This window comes from Nestor notabilis, unplaced genomic scaffold (assembly GCF_000696875.1).
Source record: "Nestor notabilis isolate BGI_N333 unplaced genomic scaffold, ASM69687v1 scaffold3569, whole genome shotgun sequence".
NCBI lineage: Eukaryota > Metazoa > Chordata > Aves > Psittaciformes > Psittacidae > Nestor > Nestor notabilis.
Genome location: NW_009942178.1, coordinates 101,102 through 119,607, shown reverse-complemented (window position 1 = coordinate 119,607; position 18,506 = coordinate 101,102). Strand labels below are relative to the sequence as shown.

General features: G+C 38.7%; 1 protein-coding gene across 1 annotated transcript in view; it reads left to right on the top strand.

Moving 5' to 3' along the window:
* Nucleotides 1-18,506, top strand: part of GALNT18 (polypeptide N-acetylgalactosaminyltransferase 18) — a gene marked incomplete at its 3' end in the record, with an annotated part of 96,215 nt that overhangs the window by 3,096 nt on the left and 74,613 nt on the right. Inside the window, exons 2-4 of the mRNA XM_010021257.1 lie at nt 3,623-3,871; nt 6,998-7,071; nt 18,366-18,436. Of these exons, the coding sequence (XP_010019559.1) occupies nt 3,623-3,871; nt 6,998-7,071; nt 18,366-18,436 (394 nt within the window). The remainder of the gene's footprint in view (nt 1-3,622; nt 3,872-6,997; nt 7,072-18,365; nt 18,437-18,506) is intronic.

Below are 18,506 nucleotides of genomic sequence, written 5' to 3'. Positions count from 1 at the left end.
AGCAGCAGGAAGTGGCTGAGATGGAAAGTGGGAAGAGCAAGACTGTAGCAAGAGGATGCTAACAGGCTCTGCAATATGATTGTTACCTATTTGGGGTTCGGTAGCTGTAATATGATAATGAACTATGAAATTATGCAGATAGAAATCACTGAAAGAGGGATGACATCAAATGGAATTATATGACAAATACGACAAAATCTCATTCCTCATTCTCCTATTCTTTTTTAATGGGAAATATTAAATAAGAAATTTGAATTCTATGTTTCTAAATGAAAACTCTATGAAGAAGCTAGCATAAATCCAAACTACTCAATTTCATTTGTCAAGTACAACTAGAAGACAAACAGCTGATCATGTTAAAAACTAGACCTTGGAAACCCAGTCAAGCATTGGGAAGACATGTTAGTCACAAGTGAAACGAAATTCGGGTTATACCATAGTTGCCAGCACTACTTTCTTCTGTCAATATGTCTTGTTAGCACTTGGGAAGGTATATTTTATGTTAACTGAAAGCCTTGTACTCTGAATATACTTCATGTAAAGCTGTTCATTTAACTGATACTCATGAGAGAGTAACTCCTTTTCCTTAAATGTTAAAACAATGTAGGAATTACTGTTCCAATATCCCTTCATGTTTTATCCTCTCCTTTGAGGCAAACACTAAGGACTGTTTGCCTCAAAGGTGTGGTTTAGAAATCAGTACTTATTTAAATTAAAAATTAGCAAGGGCTGAGTTGGTCCCTAGCAGGAGGATCTGAGTAGTAATTGCTGAAAACCCAAGGAGGAACAACACTGTGGCATGTAGAGTGTAGATTTATATTGACTTTTTTCCCCTGTATAATTTACTACTTTCTATGCAGTAGCTCTCCTTTGCTGGTTAATATGTTCGAAAGAATGTAATGAAAGCACTTTATCTTCTTGCTGTTACCTATCTTTGCTTCTACCATTCTGTACACTGTTAGCGATATATTGCAAGAGATATATTAAGATATATTCTAACACTTAAGGCTAAGATGAGATTATCGTTATTAATAAGAAATGCAAGTTCAAAAGAAGTTACCATCATGTTTCACCCAAAATGGCTTTTCCTAAGGGTTGGCAGCAGTGAGCGTTAATGTGTGAGTGCTACCAGAACAAAATACGTTTAGTAAGAAGCTCCTCTGAGTCTGTTGAATATATTTAAATTAGATTAATTCCCCCCCCTCCCAACATGCAAAAAAGCCCTCTTTATGAGACAGGTTTTAGCTTTAGTCAAAAATAGGTCTTAGCCTCAGTTGCAACTCTTGTACTTTGTTGCAAGTCTTTTTTACACCAGTAGTATTCAAAGTAAAATTATATCAGACAAGTAAGGCTGTGTCTGTCAAATAGTCCTGTTTACTAAAGAGGTATCTGGCTGGTGATATGACAGTACATATATATATATAATAACTCTCACATTAGGTATATCATTTTTACAGTTAGTAATTTAATTTAATAGATAACATGAAGTATTTAATGTAAATCTCTAAAACAGATTCCCAAAATATTGTCTAAGAGAAAGCAGTGTAAAAATTTAAATGAAGACAGACACTCTCAGAGGCCATATAAACATGCGTGGTTTATTTTTTGTGGGCCAAGGATGTATTCTTTTGACCCTGGAATCTTCCTCTTCTGAAATGGAGAATGTAAATCCCCTGGAGTTTCTTTAATTGTTATGAACACACAAGTCCTACCCGGAAAGGGATAAAAATAAGCGTATGTTTCTCTATTATGTGTCATGACAATAAAATTTATTTTCAGTAAAAGTTCAGAGAAGTTTTTAATGATCCAGCATTGTAAGCACGAATCATAACACTTGTATTTGCCTTTCTGAGAAGATTTTTCCTTTTGTCAATAGAGAAAAATAGTAAAAAAAAGAATTATCCGATATCATCTAGTGGTAGACTTGGCGGTGCTAGCTTAATGGCTGCGCTCAATCTTACAGGTCTTTTCCAACCTAAGCTGTCTCTCAAGGAAATGAAAACTGTGGCACTGAGTTTACTGGCATCTAAACTCAGATACAGTGCTGTGGTATTACAAAATCAAAAAAAAGTGAAGGTATGTTTGACACAGGCAGAAGTGTGAGACCTGTGGAGTCTTAAGGTATTTTCCTGTATTGTCCATGTAGAAGCACTGAGAGCAGGCAAATCAAAGAGACCTTGGGATGTGCAATTCTGCGCTCCTGGTAGCAGCTGGTGCTGTTTGGCCTTCCAGCTTTGGTAATGCCAATTCCAGGGAAACAGCTTTGTACATCATTATTAGACCATGTTAGCTGCACAGGTGGTTTGCATACCTCTAAGCAAGAAACAACAACAAGGGGAATGGGGAAAGAGAGAGTTAAGGCAGGCTGTATAATTAAGCAAAGAAGTGCACATGTTGTTAGGGCTAAAAGGTATCATTTAAAGAAAGGATTTTGCCTGAACAACATTATTTAATGAGTGCAGTATATTCTAACTTGAAAATCAGCATTTTTGCTTCTTTGCACACTGCAGGATTAGGTCAGTTGGGAATGGATGCCCTCTTGGTAAGAATTTAACATTTGTTGTTTATAGAACCCAATTTTTATCAGGCTGTAAGACAATATCTGAGTCCATGTAATTCTTCACAGGGAAGGTAGTTCTACTGGAATATTAAATATTTGCACAATCCAAACTCCAAAGAGGTTGGAAAATCTAGTTAATCTCCTTACACAAAACAAATCCACTGTTACTAGTTAAGGAAATGGAATTGTAGTGAACAGCTGTTTCTTGTAATTCAGACAGTGGCACAGGCAGGTGGCTTGAAACCAACATCTTCGGTATTAACTTCTTGTGGGACAGGGACAGCAAGTAATTGAAGGTTGTTGGTGATGGAAACTGTCTGCTGATGCAGAGGAATCTGTGAAAAATAGCTGCTGTTAACATCTTTGCTAATGAGACGAAAGAGGATTTTTATTGTTTTTATAGGCATTTCAGTGATGGCTGGTACTGAGTAGCTCAGAAGTGTAGCTTTATTTTAATACTCCTGCAAGGCAGGGGAAGCAGTGCTATTCCTGTTTTACAATGGCAAGATGAGCTCCACAGGGAGAACATTCTAGCTTTTCTATAAGTGCTTAATTATACCAAGATAATTAAGGAATTATTTTAGGCAGAAAATTAAATCCTCTTTTTCCTTTACCACTGTTGAAGGATACTATGAACAGCTACAGGAGAAAATTACCCTTAGTGTAAGTTCCCAATGCAACCATCATCCTCCACAGGAAGCCAAAGGATGTGCTGGTGGTTGTGCACAGTTTGGCTCCTAAGTTTCAGCATTTTCTCCTTTTTCTTCTGGTCTGAGGCCACTGGCTATCTTTGCATTGATGGAGGCACTTTTTTTAAGGTGGAGATGTTTTGGTACGTGAGTAACTTACCCGACGTTATGCAGCTTTGCACAGTCCATGTGCCCATAGGTTGTTACTCTTTTCAGCAGTTTGAAAGTAGGCCAAAGTCAGGAATTAGAGATGTCAGGAGGAGAAATACTGAGAATGCATCATGAACACAAATAGAAAGTTCTGCTTATGAAGATTGTGTAAAACTAGACTGGAGTGTATATGGGAAAGTAATAAATCTTTCATTGACTGTAGGCAAAGCTGAGGACCTAGGTAAGTGGAAATGTGGTATCTGCAGTTCTGTTTTTGAGAGCTTTGGGGAACTGGAGTACCTGGTGGTAGATGAAGCCAAAAAACTAGTGATGGAGAAACAGACATCTGTTCCTCCACAACTTGCTAGTTCTTTGGCAGGAAAGTACATAAACAAGAAAATGTTGTCAGAGCAAATGTCTGAAGGGACAGAACCTTCTATAACAACATTCACTGGAGAAGAAACTGTCCAAGGTTGTGCTCACTTCTCTGATTCTGATTAACCTACTCTCAGGTAAATTATATGAGACGAGAAAGATCTCATCAGTATTTCCTCACGTGTATTTTTAAACTCCTGCATTGGCATAGGTACGCTAATAACAGCCAGAAGCACTCTGCCACTGAACCTTTTAGCAGGTCACTCTTCTGAAACTAGGATGGAGTAGAACTGACGTAGGAGTTTTCTTGGTATCAATTTCTACTTCTTTCAGCAGTATTTGGGTAAGCAGTAGCAATCTTATTTGCCGTGGGTAGTATACCAAAAACTTGCTATCTGGGAGCATTTAGCTTTGAAATAGGAGGCATATATTTTTCTGGTACATTACCTTAAAATGCAAAAGCAACCTCGGAATTAAATCTCTGACTCCCCTGTGCACCTGCTGACCTCTTTCAAACAATGACCACTGACTAAATGTCATGGGGTGGAGAAGCCACCTTGACACAGCTCTTGATCTCAAGATCGCACTGGGAAAGTCTTTATCAGCAGTAAGGAGAGATGGATTCCATTGGTACATTTTAGCCAGATGGAAAGAGCAGCAGATTTCATTACAGTGTTCCTGTCCAAATTTTGGCTCTGCTCATGGAGAAAGCCATTCCTCCTCAGCGGGCTTACCGAATCACTCTCCTGCAGGGACACAGTAAAATGTCGTCTGAGGCTTCTTTAAGAAACTTCTCCAGCTAAGTTTTGGAGATGATGATTAGGACTAACGTAAGGAGCTTTAGGTCTCCTGCCAGGAAAATTGCCTCCCACTTTCTAATTGGCTTCAATTTCTCTTATAATTATTCCTTTTTCAGAGATTTCACTTAGAAAACAACTCAGGTAAAACAAAACATTGGATTAAAATATTCCAGATTCCATTTTCCAGGTGAGAAATTTAATTCTTTGCAATTGCCTTGAGCTAGAATTTGTTGACAAAATTCCTGGAGACTTTACTGATTTTCGTTGATCTATGCTAACTCTGTTTAAACCTCAAAGTATTGAAGGGCAGCTTTTCTCCAGGAGTAAAGATTAACTGGAAACTATTAAGAATCTTTATTTTCTATTAAAGAAAATTACTTCCACTATGGATGTAGAAAATCTTTGTTTTCGTTGATGAACAGCTATCCCAAAGTACCATCAGCTCCTCAATTCTTTTCAGAGTTGGTTCCTTTACTACTACTCTGCAGGTAATATCCAGACTCTTTTGATAAAATGAATTGTTCATTCTTTTCTTTTTCAAAGAGAGTTTAATTAGCCCATCCCATCCTAGTGACTCATCAGTAATTAACTTGCAAGCCCCGGAGGTTTCAAACACCTGCTGGGCAGGTGGAGCAGATGAAAAAACCACTGTGTTTCATTTTGGACATAACCTCAGGATTAATGAAATCTGTTATCATGCATAGCAATTCCTAAAAGCATTATGTAAATTCGAAATTGAATGTCTTGCAATTCTCTGGTGTTGTACCAGAGTATATTCTTCTGTTCACTATTCTAATAGTCTCTGCTAAAAACAATGACAATAAGTAATGTAATAATAAAGTCTCTGGTCCTCTATTATTAAATGTAATCCACAGAACTAGTGAAAGTCTGTTTCCATTACCCAGTTCTTCAGGCATTTTGCTTATGTTTGCTGACACTCCTGGATAATTCTATTTAGAACAGCTAGGATTAGTAACCACCTGTGTGGGATTATATGTGTATGAGATCTGCTAAATGCGTTCCTTTATTTCATGGACAGATTGTAGGATTCAGGTCCTATTCAGCTCTCTTTTACAGTGGGACAGAAGAATTGGTAGAAAATACTCCCATGCAGTTACATGAAATCTAACTACGGTATGCTTTGGCAGCATTTTTAATTCAAGTAAATTCTACTCCTGTCAATTTTAATATAGCCAAAATAAGAATTTATCCTAATACAGACTATATAAATGTTACCTGGTACAAATCAGTAGCTGTGCTCATGCTCTCATTCATTTAAGTACCTTTGTCATGGGTCCCAGGACAGACCTGATGTACATTCTGAATGGTTTGTATCCTGCAGAGATGCTCTTACTGCATAATAGGGGGTAAAGAGGAAGACCTTTTTCCAAATCGTTTAGAGAGGAAGGACAGGCCTAGGGGCTGTTCTAAAGAGAATGTGTGGACGTGTAAATCCAGGCAAGTGTTCAGAGCTATGAATTGCAAGTGAAAGAAGGCACTCCCATGCAGCAGGAACCCTGTGAGTTGTTGTGGGAGACAGGATCAAGGCAAGGCTTTCAGCCCTTTACATTTGTTCTTGCCTGCCTGAGTGGCTTTGTAATGGACATACTGACATCTGAGTGTCACTTGTGTCCCACCTGAAAGGTATCAGTGTGGTAAGATCACTAAGTGCCTAGAAGTTGAGCAGTTTCACAGGCACTGTTAGAACACCTTCCTAGGCTATATTTTGTTGTTTATTTTGGTTTTGTTTTGGTGGCTTTTTTAGGTTGGTTTTTTTTCCCTGCTGGAAAACACAGGGAAGTGAAATGTAGTGATGTTTAACAAAACACTTGAAAGGCTTTTCAGAGAAGCAACAATATGAGAGTAAAAAATGCATTTGCTGCTTGGTGCAGTCCTCTCTTTAAGTATACTGCCGACGTGATTAATTTAAGTTACAGCAATCATAAAATGCTGCACTTCTTCAATAGCATGTCCAGCTGTGATTTTTGTCAGTTTTTCTACAGTAAGTAGGCTTGTACCATATTGGTGATAAGCATAACTGAAAAACAGGCTTTATGCAGAAATACTATGGCTAACTTGGTAAGGAACAGTATTTTTTGGTAACTAACTCAGAAAATGTTTTTTGGAGGTGCTGTGCAGTGGGCACAGTACTCCTTTTGCCCTGACTTAAATCGGGGTGCAGTACTGGTGAGCACCATTCAAAGGACTGAAACACTTCCTATCAGAGTCTCAGTTTTCATCTTGGACAAAATGAACAGCTGTTCATTAATTAATAGATTAATATTTAATTAACAATTGTATTTCCCTTCAGGAGGTATGATACCCAGGGTCATTAGAAGAAAAAAGTAGAAAATTCTTCTGTAATTTCAAAATACATGCTCACTAAAGGGTTGGGTTTTTCCTTCATCCTTTTTGCATTGCAGGGTTACCAGACATTGATCTACAGATGTGGGGTAAGGACAGGAAGAAAACAGACATGGCTGAATTTTGGCAAATGGTAACTTTGTTTTATATTGCAAGAAGGATAAATTAAAAATTTCAGAAGATATTTATACGCAAGTTCTTCTGTGATATTTCTACTTAAGTCCTTCTGTGTGGATTTAGCACATTTACAAGAGATTGATTTGTGAATTTCAGCCCTTCTCAGTAACACTTCTCACACTGAAGTCATAGTGGATCTACAGGGAAATCTGTAGTCCTATGATGAGGAATTGCTAAAGTGCCCATTGTATCTTGCATAATAAGTTGAATTTTACTTGAGTTTTGTTTAATTTCCCTTTTTGGCAGCAATTTCAGTTTTTCTTGGCTTCCTCATCTTTTCTCTGTTGCTTTTTATGTCTCTCTAAAACCCAGTTTCTAGCTCTAGATTTGATTTAGCCTCTAATCTAGCTGTATTCTGTTTATTTATTTATATATTTTTTTAAATTCTGGCAGGGTTGTGATGACTTTAAAAAGCACATACCAAACCCAAACCAAAAATAACAAACCACCTCCATATGTCTTTACTTTCTAGTGTAAATGATAGCAGAATTTGTCTGTCACTTTTATAGCCATCAGCACCTGTTAAAGAAGCTCCTTGTATGTTCTAAGCTTTTAGATCTCTTCCAACAGAAATGATCATGTCACTGCCCCTTTCCCCCTGCTGATCATACAGCAGGATGTAATGATCGTTCATGGTGTTCCCCCTGAACTGGAGAACACTGGGGAGGTAGCCACTTCCATAGTGGGTTTTTTTTTGATGTATTTGTCAAATTTTGGAAATATTTGTGTAAACTCAGCAAAAATTCCAATTTTGCAACTGGAGCAGAACCCCACAGAACTGACATTGGTCAAACACTTCCAGTCTTCCCAGGATTGCAAAGGAAATGCAGAATGTTTTAAGTTTTAGAGCTATTTTATCAGCAGTTCTTAAAATAATACAGAAAAGGAAAAGAAAACTTCATTCTCAAAGTTCGCTGAAATCAGTAAACAAAGTATTTGATGGGTATAGTCTAGAAAATCCTCTTTGCCTTCTGTTTATGCAGACTGCTTGTTGCCTGTGTGACTTGCTGTCTTCTTTTAGCATGTTTTTGATTTACTATCCTTTTTCCAAAACTAAGTTAAAAGGCAAGTGTAGTCTTACAGCATTTACCAAATACCTGTTCAACCTGAGAACTACATTTGATTGCATTTTCTTTACTTTTTCTTAGTGTTTCAAGGAGAATTCATGACATCTTGACAGTCTCACTTCATCATTGCTATTAACATTAGCACAAGTCATCTTCTTTGTACCAAAGATGGGAGGGTGTGTGTAATTTGTCATTCATGTTTTTCTGCCAGGAGGAGATGCTCTATTATGCTTAGTTTTCTTTTTCTATTGCAGTGTAGTTTTCAAATGTACTTCACTTCCTGCTACTGTATTTGTGTGTGTCAGGTGCTTTAAGCATGGAAAGAACAATGGCAAATGGGGATGGAAGATGCTTTTACAGAGGCGCACGTGGGCTCTTCTTCAAAGCTGCTTTATTCAGAGTTTTTCAGGTTTCATTTAAAACTGAAGCTCATCTCTGTCTCTTGGGGTAGCTTAGGAAAATGCTTGAAAGTGTGAACTAGCTCCAGGCATGTACAATTACATCTGCAAGTGTTTGAAAAGTACTTTTGGAACAGGAGCTCTGTCAAGCGCAGGCCCATGTATCAAAATGGTTGTTGACTGAGATGCCAGTGATATGCTTTGGTGGAAGTGGTGAAACAGCTTACGTTAACCCAATGGTGAAAGCATTACTGAAAAGTGGAAAGGCTGCCTTGAGTGGGGGAGCTGCTGCTCACTAAAATGTTTATGTTTGTGAAGAAGGAGCCGAAACAAAATTCCTCAGAGCACTGAATGGAAGCTGGTGAAGTAGAACTAATCTGAGGAAGCTTGGTACAGCTAGGTAAGCAGAGAAAATCTCATTTTTGTGATTACTGAAAGAGGAAGCCTATTATTTTTGCTTTGATTTAGGTGATTATTGAAGAGAGCTAGTTTCTGTTCCCTGATGTGAACTTTACTTTCGGTGTGACTACTCAGGTTTGTATAAAAGTAAAAGCTGTACATACGACTAATTAGCGTCACAGCCTGACAGCTCTTGGCAAAATAAAGTTTTCAAAATAGTTAAGTGCTTTCGGGTTTACTTCAGGTGACATAGATTTGATTTGCAATACAAAGCACATTGAGCTTTTAAATCCTCTCAGCTGCGCAGATGCAAACTCCACTAATCCCAGAGAAAAATGTGGTCTGCTATTCCTTAAATGCAGATGAGATTCCTTTTTTAGTAAGCGCATAAGCAGACGCCTAAATTTAGCAACATGTGCAGTTACAATCAGTGGAATATTCTGAATCTTTTTATCTCCTTTCTTGCACTGGAACTCCCTGTGCTGTGTCCTTGAGAGTTCTCTGACCCTAAGACTTACTGTGGAACTTGGCTTATTTTGTTGTCTTTGCAGAGTGCTCTTTATATGTAGATTTTGTTGACTGTACATCTGTACCCTGTGAGCTTGCTTTGCAAACCTTCCCATACTTGCTTAGAGCTGAGGAATGCTAGTGCTTAGTATTCAACTGTGATGAAAGGAACATGTCATGAACAAGTATTTTCATTATTTTGGTAACTGTCCTATGAGGAATGGGTTGGGTGCTAATGGGGGAGAGGAGGCAGGAGGAGGCTGGAAGTTAGCCTGGAATGGCCACTTCTTTCTCTCCCTCCCTGCCCACTCAGGCCTGGGAGTCCAGCCGAAGGGTCCATGGGCTTGCTATTGCTTCTCTCCCTCCTTTTCAAAATCCGCTGTTCTCAGTTTCCTTTCTCCCAGATAACCTCTGCTCACTGTTTTGGTATGCTGGGGAGAGGAGGGGAAAAAGAAAGAGCCAGGATGGGTTGGCTCAGGAAGCTAGAGGAGTGTCGTGGGCAGGAGCAATAGTTGCAGTAGCCTGTCACCACGCAATGGGCCACGGGTGGAGAAAGTCATCCCCTTCCTTTTGAATAGGTGAAGTAGGTGGTCTGCCAGCCAAGGCAGCTACCCACCCTGCTTTCAACTTAAGTTTTCCTTAAACCATGGTAATTAAACAAAACAAACAAACCAACCCCCAAACCACAAGAGTTATTTATCTAAACTTTATGTTAGTTCTAAATACAAAATAAGATGGATTTTAAAACAACCTTTACACTTGTTAACCGTTCTACCACGAATAATAAAGTTCTGTATTGGTAAAATGCAATTCTTTTGTTTAATGGAACTGAAGTTTCACAACATGTGAGAACAGAACAAAGCAAGTTGAGAAAACCTGAAATGCCATTCAGTGCCAGAGCAGGAGGACTTCTGGCATGGAGAGGTTTTGTTGTGTTGGAATTTGCTCAGAACATTACATGACCAGCATGTCAGCTACTCAGCAAAGACTAAAAGGAGGAGGTATGGATTTTGGGAAACAGAACTTCTAAATAATATAGCAGGCCACAACACTGATCATTTGACCCAGAAGAAATAGTTGTGTATATTAAATGTGAAGTATGTACAGAATCTGAACACCACCTTTGAAATGAGATTTTTAGAGGGCTCTGTGTCCATTGCTCGCTCATCCTACAGTGGCCAGTGATGACATTTGCGCTTGTCTTGTGTGACAGTGGTGGTTGCAGAAGAGTACAGATGTGAAACCTCTGCCTCAGTGCTGTATGAGATCTTCTTCCATCCAGTGTCAAACATGGTGTGCATTTTGAGTGTGTTCATAGCTTTAATCCAGTGACCAATGTTTAGTTACTGATCTTACTGGTCTTACCTAAGAATGTGTTGATTCTATCTGGCTCCAGTTTAAATTGAAGTAAATCTCTGAATTAAAAAAACCCCAACCCAACTGAAGTTCCACAATAATTCAGTTGGTTTACTTCCATAAATGCTTGTAAATGCAGTAGTGTAATCCCATAATAATAGGCCTTCCATAACTCATCTTCTATGTTTCCATTTATTTCTTCATGATAATAGGGAATGAGGAAAGTAGTTTTTAGAAGTTCAGCTGTGTTCCTGAGCACCAGGTAGATGCAGTCTGTGTTTCTGGCACCTCTCTATTTCCTGCATGCAGACTGGTCTCTTATCTGTGAAGTTCTGTTGTCTTCCACTCTTGCCTGGAAAAATATGCAGTGTAACCAACTTGGCTAATGACAAGCTGTTAGGCAAGGATGAGGCTGTACCCACGGGATTTGTTTGTTCAAGTCCTCCTGAAGGCACCAAAGTCAATGGAACAGAATTCTATGAGAAGTTACTCAACGTTTGAGTTGAGTAACTGTTCTGTAAAATTGGGTTTATTTGTGCATTCTTTTTGTTTGTGCAGTGCTCGCTGTAATACAATTTCATAGGAATTTTGCAAAATATTATCAAAAAACAACTAAAAAACCTGGCCATTATGTATGATAGCATGCCATCTTTTTGGTCTAGGACAGGAAACATGGTAGGCCAGTACCATGTCTCTCACCAAGCAGCATATATCAGAGATGATGAGCTTAAACTGGTTTAGCACTTCAGCTGACAGTCTGATCTAATCAGCTTTGCAGGAGGGTTTATTCCTCCTAACCAGAACCATGACTTGGAACGAGACACTCGTGCTGCCTTTTGGTAATTGTGCCCATCTCATTTCCCCGCAGTTGCGCTGATGTTTGTAAGGTTGAGATCTGTGTATCACAAACTGAAATAAAGTTGCCAATTTAATTTTCAGGCAGTCTTTGGCAGCTTGTTGTTGTATCATTACATGATTATTCCAAACACTGTTGCATGCTTGCCTTCTGGGTAAGTTGAAGTTAGTGCTTTTAAGTACAGAATCTTTTGAAATGAGAAAAAAATAACTTTTGCAGTTTAAAATGTGTTTCTTGTAATGAAGACAACAGTAGTCCTTTACGTGATAGTGAATGAATAATTCTGACCACCCTTTATCTTGAAGGCCTGTAGGTAAGCAATTCTAGGTTACTTTAAATGAATGGATGCTTTTTAAAAGTCTGCTTTCCAAGTATGGGGAATGCAGAGAGATACTGCTTTGGGCAATCTCAAAACCGTGTTTTAGAAAGGCTGAATGTCTCAGTGTCAATGGATACAGAAAGCCTAAAAAGTGCAGTATTGGTACCTGTCGGAGAGCTCTATGTCGTCGTCTGGTAAATAATATAAGAGGAAATGGGTTGTACTTTGGAATATATCTTTCCTTTGATAATCGCTTTCTAGTAAGTTAAAAACTTCTACCCTAATATCAGATTGTCCAGGCTTGTAGTAACTTTATGTTAACTTTGCCAGAATGATGCAGGGACCTGTCTAGCCTGATTCATATCCATGGCACAGTTATGGCTAGAGGGGAATTTATTAGGCTAGTAGCGAGAAGACATCTTTTGAAGCAACAATGGCCAGGATTTACAGTGTTTTCAGATCAGAATAGGCTAGTTCTAGTGTATACAGGAGAAATATGGAGCCCTTACCAAGACCATGTTCCTATAAAGTGTTGTTTGTGTGTGCCCACACAATATAGTTTAGCGTTTGTTTGATGACATAATAATAATTTTATTTTTCTCCTATGTGTTTTCTTTCCCCTAGGAAATAACCACTGTAATAGAATTTGCTGGTTAATTAGCAGCTTATAAGCTTGCCACCTGCAGTTCTAAGAGGTCTTTAACAACTTCTGAAGAGGTCTTAAAAACTTTAGGTTTCTCTTAGCAGACAAATTTTCCTGTTTCCTCCACTGCCCTCTAGCGCTGAGCACATTTTGCTAGAGTCATCTTCAAACATCTTCCTTCAGTGCAAAGTAACTGGTGTGCAGTGACTTAACAGGAACTGTTAGGTTATCAAAGTCTGCCAAGGCAGGAAACTTCCAACATGATCGTTTATGTTTTTTGGGTGAACACACATATATATGATGTAGAACAGGCAGAGTTTGGTACAAATGAGACAAATATCCAGCTGTCAAAACCCCAAAGCTGCCTATGTTTGCAGCCTGACATCTCCACCAATCAACAGTCCAATAAAATGAAGTTCAGGACACATAGCCTAGGTAAGTAGAAGGTCTTGCAGTGTTCTATACTGGTGACCTCCAGCTTTCTGGGACTATTGTCTTCCCCTCTGTCTCCTCCCTGGGAGAAGCATCTGGATCTCTTACATTTAAAAGTGCCTTGATCCTGAGCAAAGTGAAGCTGGGTCTTAGGTGACTCTTTAGCGGACATGAGCTGCCTTCTGACATTTTCATGAGTGGAATTGTCACTACAGCTACTCACATTCTGTTGCTGCTCTACCTGCATTACTTTAAACCAAACTTGCCATACCCAGGTTGTCCATCTGCTGCGTAAGAACTTGAATTGCTGTCATTGGCTTTCAGTGAGTACCTGTTAGCATCCCTTTTTCAGTCTTTTGCAATATGTTAACTCATTCCATTATTTCAGATCTGAGAAGACTTGGTAATATGAACTTCTTAATTTGAATTCACAGATGTCATGGATCTTTTGACCACCAAACATCTAATATACCCTGATATTTCTGGTAACAAGTCCTTGAAAAGAAATGATAAATCAATACATTATTGAAAATGCATGGCACAACTTAATCCTTTTATGAGCATGTATTTGATAAACAGTTAGCTCCCCACAGTCTCTTCTAGTGAACAGTTAATGGGAAAATCTATCCAATATGAATACACGGGAGAATGCTGAGGAGGCAGGTGGCACCCCTGCCCTGGGGAGCTGTTCTGGCTTTCTGCACTGTGTTCTATGTGCCGGTGTCAGTGTGGCTACGGGGGAGAGCCAGGTGGATCTGTCCCAGGCTTCCCTAGGACCCAGCACTCCAGGATGGCCCATTTGGCCAAAAATGAAAAAGGAAAAAACACAGAGCACTTTGGTAAGGGTGTGAACCTGAGTAAAGATTCCAAATGTCTCTCTCGGGCTCTTAGTTTGTATCTACTTGTATTGTTTGTATAGGGAACATACAGTCCGATGTTTATGGTTCTAGAACTTGGAAGTCACTTCAGGGAGAGAAGGGGTTTCTGCTAAGCAGCAGAACAAGACTGAATTTCCACACACAATAAGCACAGGATTATTTTTCAGAAAAGTCAGATTTCTCCAAGAGACTTTATTTTTTGGAAACATATATAAATAAATGTTAGCAGCACTCTAGTAGCGTACCACTGTGTGTGTGTACTGGCTGCATTAAAATGCAGTAGTGTTGACATATCAATAATAAATGTTGTTTCAAGTTCTCAGAAATACCTAAATTTTGTTGAGAGAGGGTTTTTTTGGCGTTTCCTTCTTTATGTGCTGTTATATACACTTCAATCTTTAAAGTTCCATACTGATTGTATACTACTCATAGTGTTTCACAGCTTCCTGACAGCTTTTCAGGAAAGAGTCGCCTGTTTGAGGGGTTGGTTTTTTCCCATTCCCTTTCTGTCTGATCTGTCCAGTGCTGACACTAACTACAGAGTGTGCTGGAATATGCAAAGCCCAGATACTTGTTGAATCCTCTCAGTGTGTTTTGGATGTAGTTTGGATCAGACTTTTTTTATTTTTTAAGATCAGGGCTTCGCTGCTCTTCATACTCTGTACACACAAACTCCTGACAGGCTCTGTTGGTCTCTCTGAGGAGCCCTGGCAGCTTCAGTATGACTTAATAAGTTGTAAGTAAGCAGCAGTGGCAGAATTTAACCCAGTTAGATATTTCATATTTTTTTTTAGGTACATTTCTGCAACAGTCAGTTCTTTGGGAACACAGTTAGGCTCTGACAAGGGGAATTAACTTATCTTCAATATTCAAAACAGTAAAATTCACTTTTCAGCACAGAACAATATTAATGTTGACAACTTGTCAACAGTATTGTGATTTTTTTTTGGGGGGGGTGTGAGAATAAATAAAACAACCTTTCTTAAGGAAGCTCTGTCACTTTACTGTAACTTGATTTTTATGTTCTGAGTATACTTTTCTCCATGGCTGATGCAGTGTTGTGTCTTGGTGAGCTGCTTCTGCTGGTGCTTGTCGGTATTTCATCAAGCTCTACAAACAAGGAGGTAATGTTTTCATTTCAGAGGTTCATTCATCTGATAGAAGATTTGTAGAAGTGTCCTGCATGAGATCAGCCTTCCAGGACAGGAATTGTCAGACTAATTATTAAGGATGCGGATAATGTGTTTGCATTAATTACAATAGGCTTTGAAAGTGGGATCTTCCTCTGTGTATCTTTTTCTATGTGACAAAGTTAGATAAAGTTTTCATGCTTCTAAAAACTGTGTCGAGATTCTGTGACCGAATGCAAGTCTGGGATTTTTACCTGTTGCATAGAGTAGCCTCTGGTGAGAGGGTATAGAGGGTATAGATTGGCTAATAAATGAAAGGTATGTGTAGAGGAAAAGGATGAAAGGATCCTTCCTTCCATGGAAAGCTGAAATGCTATGGCCTGCAGGAAATCAAATATAGACTTTTAAGTACTATTTGTAGAAATGGTTAATAACAGCTAAGGAGGCTGCTCTTATATGATTAAAGTTCAAGGAGATGGACACAAGAAATAATGTAAAACATCAGAACAGAGTCAATTTAGAATTGGTCATAAAGTGGATAAGAGTTATGCAGTGTACAACTTAGGAAAATAAATAAGAGAAATAATAAAAGAATGAAAAAAATTGTATTGCTGGCAGCAGTTAACAGTCCAAATGAAGCAGCCCAGAGGAGGATAAGGGACGTGCAGTGTACCAACTAGTGAAGCACTGAACTCTGACTGTTCGGGGCTGGTTTTATGTCCTCTTCTATAAACCACATAGTTATTAACTGCCAATGCATATTGGAAGAGAGGACAACTAATTTATTTTAAAGCTTAAAGGCTTCCATAGATGGATCATGGTACAGTACAAATAGCCACAGTGCCAGTTATAGATTTAGATACTAAATTGCTTTCAAAAATATTCCTCATAGATGCTTTAGTACAATGGTGCCTTAGTTAGCACTAAAATTAGATTAAATATGGCAGTATTCCTTACCTACGTTATCTGCTAAATTCTAGCTGTTAATATTATTACATGAGTTCATGAACTTTTTAGTTAAGGCTTTGGGAAACTTGAAGCAGCCACTGATGTTCTTATGGTATTTCTTAAATCTTGGTAAGAAAGTATGAATGGGAAGGATCAGCACTTACATAGCAGATATGCAAGAAATCTGTTGATATAACACAAAATTATACTGGTGACAAAACCAAAGATGGTCTTTCAAGGAAGGTCACTGCTAAACCTTTATATAGCTGATGAATTAATGCTTCTAGAGGTGCCTGTCATTCATGGTTCTGAAACAGAGATATGAATTTGTTGTGTAGAAAATATCCCCATGTAATTAAATAATTATTTCATGTGAATAGTAATTAGAGAAGTATATTTTGCCAAGATGCTTGAAGACTACTACAATTACAGTTGGATACAATAGTCTTAATTTATTTTTCTTCACAACTTAAGAATGTTGTAAATTAAGTGGTTGTCCTGTAGTACCCTGGAAATAATTGTGTTTTCATAGTGGGTAGAATGATTCCTGTGCCACTATTACCTGATATCAAATGATGCTATAAATATGCTTCGTAGTAATAACAAAAATCTTTGCCTGAATTCCTTACTGTCTGATCAGGCTTTTTATCTTTGAGTGCCAGTTATATGAGCTGCCTTACAAGAACTGGCAGAGGCAAATGTACATTGACAAAAACTAACAAAGTAAGTGTAGGTTATAAACAGATAACAAAGGAAGGAAGGGAGAGGCAGGAAAGGCATACATGGATAGAGACTGTCTTGTCTTCTTATTGCTTCTAACACATTGCTTGTCTGCAGTTCCTTACTAATAGTAAGGGGTAGATACCTTGTTGTCTGTGCTTGCTGCTTGGTTGTACAACCTCTGAAGAAAGCAAGTATTTGATTTATTACCGATTAATGCAAAATTTTAATAACTTGGCTATAATTTGGAAACAAAGATAACATGGGACAGCTCCTACTCTCCTGACATGGGTCTTCTCTCATTTCCTTGTTTGCTCTGCTCTCTTGTACCCTTGTTCCCCAATCCTTGTAATTTTCTGCCCTTTCTTAAGTATTTTTTCCATAGAAGTGCCACCATTTTCCTTGGTGGGCTCAGCTTTGGCTCGCAGTGAGTCTGTTGGGGAAGTAGCTATGTCTGGCACAGGGCAGCACCTGACCTTTTCCCAGAGAGGCCACTCCTGCAGTCCCTCTGCTACCAAACCTTGCTGTTTGTACCCAGTACGCTGGAAAAGACTATTGAAACCTCTGTGTGTGTGTTCAATTACAAGGGCAGTATTAACACAAGTTTGTTCCAGCTTCAATTACCAATAAAAATACCTTCTCTTACTAGGAAAGAACTGGTTTCATGTCATGTACAACCTGGATTTCAGCAGTGTCTTGATTTGGTGTCTCTGACTTTGTATATTGAGCCATAGAAAGAGGAGAGTGAGTTTATGGTCAGTGAGGTTGGCTGAAGCAATAGATTTTACATTAAGATTAATTGCATAACTATTTGCATAACTAATCCAGAAAGCGTGAGCTAAAGACACGCAAATGCTTTTGGAAAACAAGCTGTGAGGTTATTTGACTCAGGTAAGCAGTGTGCAATGAACCAGTGTGCTGATTCCACGAACAGCCAGTCTTCTGGAAGGAGGCTTTCTCAGCCCAGGTGTATAGCCCGCTGACATCTGTGTAATTTGTCTCTGGTACCAATCAGTTTAATGGCAAAGTGTCAGACTGCCAAGAGTTAATATCAGGCTCATGTCTGTGTGCAGTGCTGCTCTTCCCATGGTATGAAAAGTTCATGTAGAGAAGACCCTATGTTAATATTTGCAGCAATGGGCTGTGCATGGTAGGCTTTCTTCCCATAGGAAGACTCAAACTGATCTTTCCTTTTAGTAATAACCAAGCAGATGAATGTGTCTACCTTTGTATTGCTTCAGGCAGTACTACTTACTGGTTCACCTTTGAGCCTTAGCTTCCCATGATCATTCTGCGCTTGTAGAAGCAAGTGGTAAGAAGAACTGGCTGTGAGACTTCAGGCCAAGACTGTTTACAGAGACTAAGGCGTAAGATATGCTTGCTGACTACTTGAAAAGCAGCTGATGGTCTTAAAATAATTGTTTTTATTTCTTGTGAGAAACTGGCTCAATGAAATCGTTTCCCCGAAGGGTTTTCAGCCAAATAAAGGGAGGAAAGACTTTATTGTCAGAGATGCATGCCTAATTCCATTGATTTGAATTGTAATTGTAAGTTCTTGCTAATGTTTTTTTCCTGTAGAATAACATGGAAATGACAGGTTTGCTTAGTATACAAAAAATGGGTGTATTTGGCAAGTGGTTTATTAGAGCTTGTAAACGAAATTCACAGGTATCTATTGCTGGAAATTCTTAGTCTTACAGAGACAACCTAGATGACTGACTGCTTTTCAGTCAGAAAA